Below are 11,487 nucleotides of genomic sequence, written 5' to 3' on the forward strand. Positions count from 1 at the left end.
AGGACACAGGCACACTCCAACTATGCTGCTTCAAAGGCTCTCCAAAGGCTCTCTCAGTGTGTGTGTGTGTGTGTGTGTGTGTGTGTGTGTGTGGGGGTTCTCGTCTCTGAAATGTCATTTTTCTTGTGTGCACATGCAGATGAGGGTGTGATCTTGCATATAAGCGTTTCTGTGTGTGTGTGTGTGTGCAAACAGGAGTACCATGCCTTGTACAGGAAGTCGTGCTAGGTAAACAGGAGTGCAGGCTAATCCGGTGAGGAATGGGAATTCTGCATTAGCATTTGAATAGTGCACAGCGCCACAAGTACTGCTGACAAAACTAACACACATCCTCAGTCCTGGCTTACACTCGCACACAAATACACTGCATATATTCAGAGCTGAGGAGGAAGATTTTTTTTTATAGCAGTCAGAAACATGTAGTTTATATGTACACAAGATCCTTCAGAGAAAAAATTACTATCTGCTGATTGTTTTTAAAATACTGGAGCTTTATGAGCTACTATTTGCTCCACACTTACACACCTCTGCACATTCTCACCTGCAAGCTGTCCAACACAACCACAGGCTAAATTTACATGCACATTAATAATGTGATTATACTGTAATTAGGCCAATAATGAGGGTAAGAGCCCATGTAAACAACATCTGATTACATGCAAGTATGCATAATCGCAGGAACATATGCTAGTGTCTACATGAAAATCTTGCTTTTCCAAATTGTTTTACCTGTGCGTCCTTGCAATTATGATGAAAGGATAGACCTGAAGGATAAAGCCAGCCCTTTCCTTTCCCCTAACCCTTTTCCAGGAGCATCTTTTGGCCACCTAAACTTCAGTATGAATGAGCCGAGAACTATCAGAAGTTTGCAGTGCTGAATGTCACTGGTCAAACACAAGCCTCAAGACTGCCAATTGGTTGCCAGTAGTATCAATATTATGTGAGTGTGTTGTTGACTTTACCAAATCTTAATGTTCCTTCAGATGTGGTGGAAACAGAAAAACAAAACAGGAATACACACCAAGAGCTTTTCAGTTCCTGGGACTCATTAGTTCCTGGTATTATTTTGTCATCAAGAGACATATGAGCCAGGACCTATCAGGACAAGTCTGTTATGTCAAACACAACACTGTAGACTGCTTGTATACAGCATGCATTCAGACCGCAAACAAGCACCGGCTGTCACTGTTAATGTTTAAACTTGAGAGCTACGGTAGATTACATCAGTTTTTATTGCTGGGAAAACAATCCAAAGGTTGGAGGGGTGCAAGTTGAAGAGCAGGATATACTACAAAACAGCTGCTGACTTGGCCAGCAGACAAGATTCTGCTTATACTATATTGGATGTCTGTATACACAGACGTGTTTAACCCTCGCAAACACGGGCAGATGACCAAAGTTATGACGTGTAATCGCAGCTATGTGGACACAGGAAGTATATTTTGCACTTTAGGGAACAACTAGTTGGGTGTAACGTCAAATTTGACTGAGCGTCCTGCTTTTTGTTAAGTTCAGCTCAGCAGACACTCCTCCCATGTTCTTCACAGAGACTTTTTGGGGGTTTTTTTCTATAACGAAGCCTGTATCATATCGCTGATCCTGTTTTAACTCGTGTTTGAATGCATCAAAAAGGATCCAATTTGGGTTTCCTTATTTTATGATAGGAACAGACTGTGTCCTTGGTAATGATGATACAAGGCGGTCTTTAATTAAGTTGGCAGGTCTGTATCTGGCACGACTATTAGCCGAGGTGTGTTACAGCATGTGTGTCCTGACTTGAAAATGATACTGGCTCATGCTCCCACACACAAACACACGCTGACTGTCCTGCTGAATGAATGATCAGAGCTTCTCTCATTCGCTCGTAGGCTCAAGTCTCACAGAACAAGTCCATACAAGACAAGACAGTCTTTTTTCTTCTTCTTCTTCTTCTTCTGATCTGCTAAGTGTTCGCAGCTGTTTCTACCCCTTCTCACTTTAATTACATTTTAAATTTCAAATCTGAGGCATTTAGCCGAGGATCTTATCCGGTCAACTTACAATGAGAGCACCAGCAGATTAAGCTTCAATGCCTGAATTATCCACCACTTGAAAAAAAAACACCTCCTACTCATACAAAATTAAGGCGAGCCTCAAAATTTAAACCAAGTGTGGCTCTTCTTTAAGAATTGTTGATGTCTTAAGAGCTTTTCTGACACATAATTATCATACTTTTACTGACTGGATAATCTATTTTTCGTAAATTATACTGCGTTTTTCCAAAATTGCAATCATTTTGTAAATGAACTTGGGATTTCTTCTTAAAGTAAGCATCAACTAATAATTTTGACGATCATTTTAAACTAACCTTAACCTCAGCTCTGCCTGTCCATGAGTTGGAGGCAGCAGCTCCACCTAAAATGTCTTTCCCCCGGTCATTCTGGATCTGTGCTTCCTTACCTGCCCACTAAAGGCCATTGCAGAGGTTCATGCTCCTGCACACCACCTGACCCTATCACCTGCCTGCCCAGCTGCTCCCCAGTCATCATTAGACCCAGTATATGTAGCAGGATTTGCTGACAGACCGTCTATGCTGCCTCAGTGTTTCAGCCTTGCCTGCCTGCTCTGATGAACCACCGTCTGCTCGTCTTTGGTTTTTGTTTGCGTGATCTGACTGCCTTCATGTTTCCAACATACTGAGAAACAAGACTAAACGTCTACAGCCATAATAGCAGCTCTGTGAGGCTGTGGTTTGAGCTAAATGCTAACGTCAGCATGTTAATATGTGCACAATGACGTTTAGCAGGTATAAAGTCTACTAGGGCTGCCCTCTGAAAGTCAGTGATTCGAATCATCAGTCGGACACCCCTCAGTCGACTGAGATTCTTCAAGTAGAGCTGGTGGGGTTTTTTGTCAATCAGTTTACAGCTCACAGCAACATAATATGATATATTTGATATCTAGTGTCGGCAAAAGGTGTTTCTGACCGTCGTTAGCACGCATTAGCTCGGAGGGTTTACTAAATTACTGAACGTCGCTGTCACCCTGAATGTCCCACCAAACCCCGTTCAAAGATCTAGCAGTTTCTTGATAGTCTATGTGAAAAAAAGAAACAAATAGTCGAATCTAAGTATTGAACAGCCAAATCTGATTTGACAGACAGAATTCTGAGTCAGGTACAGCCCTAATGTCTACCATGTTCACTGTCTTAAGGGGTCACCAAAGCCATTATAATTCATCCTAAGGGGGTCATGAATGTGTGTACCAAATGTCATGGCAATCAATCCAAAAGTTTATTTTAAAGCAACCCTAAAATCATCGCAAACTCAAATTGTTACAGAAACACACACACTGGCTGCAGATGATCTTACAGTAATGTGCGTTTATGCTGTGTACTAAGACCTTTCTGAAAGCTTTCATTCAGCAACTGGTGGGCATTTGCATTTAACTAGCCATTTAACTGATGCTCATATTCAAAACAACTCACACTGGGAAGCACAGCAGAGTAAGTTCCAGTTCCTAGATCACATGCATGACAAGCAACCATTAACAAGGAGCTCAGGGGTGGTCAGAGGCCATGACACGCCGTTGATCAATAGAACAAGTAATCTTGTGAGAACATACATATCAATTCCAGGAAACTAGGATCACAAAGAGCTGAGTGGTGAGCTATCAGATTTTATATGCAGCTCTTTGCAGCATTCATGTATTTCTGTTGTCTCTACATAAACACTTGTCACCTTGACACAGACTGCTGAGTCTCTGTGTGTGGTGGAGGAGCTGAATAGGCAGCACAGACACACAGAAATGCATTGCACACACACACTGATACGATGGCGTTTCCATCTAAAAATCTTTTGTCTTGAAGCCTTGGAAATGTTCATTAAATTCATGCCATTAAAGTACACTGAACTGGGTGGATTTCGCCGATAGTGCTGAGTGACTCACAAATAAGGCAATAAACTCTGAATCTGGTACAAGTGAGTTTCATTATTCAAATAAGCGGCAGCAGAACACACTGATAACCTTCATGGGTACTTTCACTGTGCTGTTAATGTGAAGCCTCATACACTCTTTACAAAAACCTACAATATTGCAGTAACATATAATAACATTCTTAGACTAATAATGTCTGTACTTGCAAAGACTGACTTTATGGATTCTATAATATTCCTATAAGGATATAATGCAAATTAAGTAGGATTTATATTACTTTATGATATTTTTATGTCCTCTCATTCCACAATTTTCCTTTCGGGAAGTGTTTTTCAAAAATGTGGGCTGTTGTATTAATATATGATCATTTCTAGTTTCTGTGTGCGTATGCTAGTAGTTCAATAAAACAAGGTAAGAGAGGCAGGATCAATACAATTTATCCCACCAGCCACAGTTAACATGCTGTGGGTCTTTTGCATAACAGACATCCTGCAGTGCACACTGGGCGCAGACAGCAAACCGGGTCGAAAATGAACCTAATTATCTTCAAAGGAGCCACAACAATCTGATAATAATTGAATACAATTATAAGAGCCCCTTTAGTTGATGTATTGGTATATTTTTGAGGTATTATAGGAATAGCACGAATAGTATTATCATAGGAAATAAAAAATAGCAATTTGAGTATTACATCATTATCTATAGAGCCACTACAGACAGGAATATTGTAGAATTAAATAGGAATATCCTGTGATGGCATAGGAGATAAATGCTTACTGATACCAAAGGCTGCAACAAAGAAGATTTCCTTCAATTTAGTTTGTGAGCTGACGGAAGAAACACTAGAGGTTTATAATAAGAGTACATTTCCTCATTTACCTGAATTAAGTTCTTGGCACTTAGAAAATTATATTATATTTAATGCAAATGTTATATTTGGTTACATTTGTTAGATTTCTTACCTTAACTCGCCTACGTTTCAGAGGAAAATGTACTTTTTACTGAATTAATTGCAGATTAAGAATTCATCCTGAATTCATGAAAAAGCCCCATAAAATAGGAATCCCTGCAATTTAAACTGCTTATTGGTGCCAATTAGTTGCACCAGAACCAACTACAACAATTAAACCCCCATACATACATACATACATACATACATACATTAACTCCTTCATAATTTACTTTGCTGAGGTGCATTTTACTACTAACCTGTTTGTTTTTACTCAATTTCAAAAACAGGAGTTTTATTTGTGGTATTGCTTCGTGTACTCATTTACTTTTCCTATAGAGGTTCAGGAGAACTACAGTGACCACAGCCAAACTGCAAGTCTTTATAGAGATGTCAACGCCATAAAACCACCAAAAACAACCACTAATGTCATTATTAATTATTGCACTTTAACTTTATGGGTTTACTATATGAGATTAGCCCACAGTGTGACACACTGGAAGTCTCTACAGGGATATCACAACGAGGTTTCTTTCGCGCACACACACACACACACACAGTAGGAGAGGTTGTATCTCTACTTCACCTGGTTGTACGCTGTATCTCCGCCTCCCGCTACTCCTCCTCCTCCTCCCCCTGCTCCGGTACCGAGCTCTGGCAGCCTCCTCCGGCTCAGCACCAGCAGGTAAACCAGCGCCCCCAGCCACACCAGCACCGCCACGGCCACCGCCAGCCTCCGACAGAGACGCTTCATTTTCCGGTCAGGAGGAGCCGGCGGCGCCCGCAGCCCGGCTGCTGTCAGAATCCCATTTTATAGAAGCGAGAAAACAAATAAAACAACCGCACCAAGCAGCCAACCTACACTAACTAACACACACAAGTCTGTCCGGTCCCGGTGACGGTAAAACACTGACTACAGAGCGCGCGCTCTCTCTCAACTCACAGAGGCGCGAGCGCTTCCCTGACACGCCTGACAGCCGTGTGCGCGTGCGTGCGTGCGTGCGTGTGTGTGTCCGTGAATCAGTGTGTTTCTCTGAGGGAGTCCTGGACCCTCCTGAAGGTTTGAATGGGAGAGCATGGAGCTCCACCTGCCGACACCCACAACTACTCCACTAAAGCAGAACACAATGGAATAGAGCAGAATAGAATAGAATAGAGCAGAACAGAAGAGAATACAGGTGAAGAGAAGACAAAACAATCACAAACACAGGAAACAGAAGACAAAAGCAGATCGATTGGTCGATCAACAGAAAATTAATCTGCAATAATTCATAATATGATAATATGAATTAATCAAATTAAGCAAACTTGCCAATAATTAGCTTAGTCCTGCTTTTTCAAATCTTTTGGGCATACTGTCCACCTCATTTGCTTTCTACGGCACACTTTTGGATTTTGGACTGTTGAATCTGAATCTCATTTTCTTGATGAATCAAGAAACAAACAATCAGCAGATTAATCAAAAATGAAAATAATCATTCGGTGGAGCCTCTGGAAAAAGGTGAGAATAAGAGAGTAAAAGGGAATATCACATAATCACTGTAGACTAAAATGAAAGCCCAGGAAAGCACAGGAGGATAAAACAGAGCAGAAGAAAGCGGTTCTTAGCAGCAGACCTTACTAGGACAGATTTAAAAAACAGGACAAAGAGATTTCTACCATACAGGCTGCAGTCGCTCGAACACCACTGCGTCCATTTGGTTAACCAATCAAAATTAAGAGAAGCCATAAACAACCACAATAACACAATAAATGTCCAAACAAGGGTTATTTTTGACATTTAGATAGAGACATTTAACCATAAACACAGAGGGATGGAAAAGAGGAAAAAGAAGAAGAATACACACTAAAAAGTGTGGGTCAATATAGCACAGACGTAATACTAAGTTACCTTTACCCAGAATCCATGGGTCGTTTTGATCCAGTGTTATTTTTATATTACTGTTAAAAACAACCCCTCATTTTGGGGGGGGTTTTCTGCTCATGAGTGCTGGATAAAATGGACCCATTACCGTGTCTGTGCTTTACTGTATTGACCCATTCTGGGGCAATTTTTAACCCAGCGATTTTCAGTGTATAGACTGAGAGAGAGGGAAGATAAAAAGCAAAAAGCTTTTTAAAAAAAAAAAAAAAGTAGCTAGCAGAAAGAGAGGAGAGAAGGCAGATGAAGAAAAGATGATGAGAAAAGAGGGGAGAAAGATGGAAAGAAGAACACAGGACGAGAGAAAATATGAAGAGAGGAACTGAGAAAAAAACTGAAAGAAGAAGGGTGAGATGGGAAGAAGAGGAGAGAGGAAGGGGTCACATGAACAGACAAGTTGACACCAAGAAAACCGTCAGCTATCCCACATTTTATTTCAATAAATTAACAGACACCCCACTGAGCACATGGTTCTATTTTAGCATTATTAATATAAAGCATGTGGGACAGAATATTTTCTGTTAATCCTTCCTATGTGAGAGTCTTTCCTGTCTTAGTGCACCATCTAGTGTTTAAGCAGAGTAACTGTCCTTCTAGTAATCTTAAACCTCATCAACAGATGCTTAAAAAGTCAACTTCCATCCACGATGTACTTTTTCTTTTTCACTAAAATTGAAACAAACGGGGGGAAACGTTTACATCAGCCTCCAAGTTATAATTACAACTCTGAGATATCAGGAATATCTGATGATGTCTCCCTCTTGGTAAGAATGAACTACAGAACTGTCAACAAACCAGTGGCAAAAGGGCTGAGAAGCCACTGTTGCTGTTTTCAAAATCTAATATTAACTCTAATGCAATCGACTCGGCTACTTTAAAAAGAGAAAAGCATAAATCAAGTATCCTGTACCTTCTCAGCAGCTTCCTCTTTCAATCATCTTTCTCTCTCTGGGTGTTTGAGTTCATCAGCACTGATGATGGCTTAGTGGAGAAGCACCCGGCAGAACAAAGGGGGTCTAACAAACAAATAGGGAATACATTCATTACTCTGAAACTATAAATGTAAAGCACACATAACTAATACTGAAGCAATCATGGTCAGTCACTTCCTGTATCCGAAACCCAATGAAAACGTTGGTGGAGTTAAATCCACATTAACAATGATTAACAAACATTTTGTTAACTTATTTTACTCACATTCACGTGTCATTTTTATATTGCCTTGTGGCTCTTTTATATATTGTCTTAAAGTCTTTTAATTCTAAACTGCCAATTATTTATGAACTACAAATTAACTTACCTTGCCGCTCAAGATAGCTTAAATCAGATGAACTGCTAATACTGACCAAACGCTATACGTTAGCTAGCTTAAATGTTTTCAAATTTATGACCGAAGTGGTCCAGTTACTGTAGCTAACGTTTCACTACTCTTTAAGATGTTTAAGGCCCACTGTATTAACTCGCTGACGAAAGAGTTTACTTACATATACGTTTTTTTAAGGGGAACATTTAGCTGTTTAGCACCGTCAAATAGTTAGCTAAACTTCAACGCTTCTAACGGCTGATTTACACATACATGTAACAGGTGTCATGGCGTAATCTGTTTCGTTGAATCACGTTCCCCGCCTGTTAGAAGTGCGTTTCCTGAAGTGCCACCTCCGCCGTTATGAACTTGATCATGGTTAGGTGTAGCTGAGATAACCGGTTGGGGTCAGGTTAGGCATTAGGGATACATTTGGGTGCAGGTTAAGGTTAGGGGAAACATATTCGACGCCGGCAGTTTTGAAAGCGTTAGCACGTTAACATCTACGGTGATTTCAACAAGTGAAAGGGACATTCTCTCAACTCTCCCTCATTAATTGACTCGTCTGACAAAGACAAAGATGGAGTCCTGCTGCACTTCTTGTCAGAAACTCCCTCTAACGGTTCTATCTTGTACTCTAGCTAGCTAGCTTAAAAATAATGCTGTAGTTTGGCCCCGCCCACTTCATTTACTTCAACCAATGAGACGAATCCTGGGTTTGACAGGTGATTGTTGACATTAGAAACAGCAGCTGGCGACTCAATGTCCACTTACTAGCTTGCTCTGGAAGTTTTGACTGTATTACATGGTCCTCATCTGCAGATTGTGTTTGCTCCGTTGCCACAAAACTGTAGATGTAAGAACTCTCCATCATTTTTAGCATCTCTAGGACTTCTTCTAATTCATTCGTAGAAAATAAATATGAATACTTCCACTCCACTAAATATTTCAGATGGAAATGCTGGGGCTTTTCACTCACATTTATCAAACTACATTTGCTAGTTTGTTTACACAGACAAACTATGATGAGTTAATCAAATGATGCATTAGGGATTAAACCAACAGTATATAAAGAAGCTGAGATGTTATTAGTAACAATATTCTGATAATATATGATATAACAATATAACACTGACAGGGAGCATTCTACTGCCTAATTTGTAATAACTTTTGATACTGTAAGTAAATGTTGTTGCCAATACTTCTACTTGAATACAAATTTTAATGCAAGACTGAACAGTTTCTACAGTATTTTTACTTAAGTAAATGATCTGAATACTTCTTAACCACTATTCTCATCCAGGTTGACTTCATATCTCATTCAACACATTTAGGTGGTAACCAAGTTAATACCACAAAAAAAACAACACAGAAATTATAGTTTGTCAACCATTTTGGGATATCTGCTATAGCTCCAATCTTTAATGACCATTACACCCAATCACCAGTGTTACAGGCAAATCCTGCTACCTTCTTAGGAACTGGTGGCTTAAGATCACAAACAACATGAGTTTCTGACATTTTGGCACATAATAATGAACTCAGATAGATGTTATGGCATTCTGTTGATGGTTTATTTTCAGAGAGAAAACTCTGTTTCAAACAAATGTTCATATGGGAAAAAGAAACACAAGAGATTAACACACACCACATCCTCTAATCCAGTTTATTTTCCTCAGCAGAAAATGGAACACGATAAAATTAAAAAGGAGAAAATAGGACAGAATTATGTTCTTGCTTTTTTATACATTTAACTAAATATGCCACTCTATGCTAGGGTGTAAGTAACTCAAACTGATATAAGGTTAAATAATTTTTTTCTCTAAAAAGGTACAGAAAGATATTCCATTTCTTCCATTTCTCATTAGCACTCAAAAAAGGAACAAGTTTGTCAAAATATCAAAATAAGAACCAGCCATGACATTTCTCCAAGCTCCCTTTATCCTTCGCTGTGTTCTCATTGGAAAAGACGAGCAGGTGTGGGGAGAGGTGAGGGAGGGAAGAAACAATAACTTGTGCATGAGGATTAGCATAGTTAAGTGGTGTCTGGTTATAAGGGCTCGCCACCTGAATCAACTTTTCTGAAGTTAATTTGCAAAAAAGGACGCTTTCTGATTTTCCTGCCATTCAAGGAAATCTACTGCTTCATATTTGTTAGTTCTCCAAATTGAAAAACAGTAATACACAATTCAGCATCATCAAATTGCACTTCTTGTGATGCTGCAAAGTACATTTTATGGCAATTCCGTACCTGCATTAAACAAATCACAATCTTTGAATGCACCTACAATGTGTGCTAAATGCCAAACAAACAAGTAAATTAAATTGGATGAAAAAAAAGTCGTCTTCTGCAACGTCACAAACAAAAAAGTTGATTTTGGTAGAACACCCCTTTAAGAGAAGAAGGAAGAGAGGGGTGTGTAACTGAACAATATGCACAGCACAAAGTCCAAGCAGTCAGACTGTGTAGGCTGAGAGGAGCAGGGTCAGAAACAATGACGAACAATAACAAAACAAAAACGTTTGAGGAAAGGGGAAACCACTCAATTTAAGAATTCACATGTTATTTCTGAAGCCAAAACCAGCTGAGGGATCATTAGACACCGGAGAGCAGTGGCGGTTCGAATCGGTGATGTCAATAGATGTACAACCTCGACAGGGAAATTCATCTTTGATCTTACACCTACATACACCTGATTAAGGTTCACAGAGGAACTGTGTGTCCAGACATATTCAGAACGTACCAACGTTTGGCTGGCGTTATCTCACTAACCCTGTTTTTCTTTTTGCTTTAGGTGTCTCCAAGTTAACCAGCTTTTGGTTCATTTCTCAGCCTTAACACCAAATTTCACTTGTGCTGTGTATCAATATGACATCACTGATTTAAACTGTGGGACAAACCCATCTCTCTTCGATTTAGTGAAAGCTCACTAGTTCATCATTGTAAAAAAAGAAAGAAATTACAACATTTTAAGAATTATGTTCCAAACAGATATCCCCGATCTGAAAATTAAATGACACCTAATCCTACCCACAAAACACAAAATAAATTATAGAACAATTTAAAGGGTAGTAAGTAATTTATGTGATCAGTTTAGCACTCTTGACTGATCAATAACTATAGAGACACTCCGTGAGGAACTTCGGTTATTTGTTTTTATAAATGTATACACGGCGTTTTGGCGAAGAACTCTTCATTTGAATACAAAAATTCAGTCGTATTCCCCTTTATGTAAAACAACAGTACGACTCAGTAAATTGAAAAAAGGGGAGGGAAAGAGGGAGAAGAGGATCTGCTACACAGAGGATTTATCCAAGTGACTCCTGTCCATTAGTGTGGTTTTTATTTTTTTTTATATTTATTTGTATTTTTCTTTTTGTCAACAGTCCATGTGAGCA

At 39.4% G+C, this 11,487-nt stretch overlaps 1 protein-coding gene across 2 annotated transcripts in view; it reads right to left on the reverse strand.

The window, feature by feature from the left end:
- Positions 1–5,618, reverse strand: part of galnt14 (UDP-N-acetyl-alpha-D-galactosamine:polypeptide N-acetylgalactosaminyltransferase 14 (GalNAc-T14)) — a 124,055-nt gene extending 118,437 nt beyond the window's left edge. Inside the window, exons 1-3 of one of the 2 annotated variants that reach the window (XM_070925701.1) lie at positions 5,505–5,618; positions 1,488–1,495; positions 958–967 (exon numbers count right to left, since the gene is read on the reverse strand). In XM_070925701.1, the coding sequence (XP_070781802.1) occupies positions 958–967; positions 1,488–1,495; positions 5,505–5,618 (132 nt within the window). The remainder of the gene's footprint in view (positions 1–957; positions 968–1,487; positions 1,496–5,504) is intronic. The other variant, XM_070925700.1, reaches the window with a different exon arrangement.
- Between the last annotated feature and the right edge of the window lie 5,869 nt (positions 5,619–11,487).

Source organism: Enoplosus armatus, chromosome 19, assembly GCF_043641665.1.
Source record: "Enoplosus armatus isolate fEnoArm2 chromosome 19, fEnoArm2.hap1, whole genome shotgun sequence".
Taxonomy (NCBI): Eukaryota; Metazoa; Chordata; class Actinopteri; order Centrarchiformes; family Enoplosidae; genus Enoplosus; species Enoplosus armatus.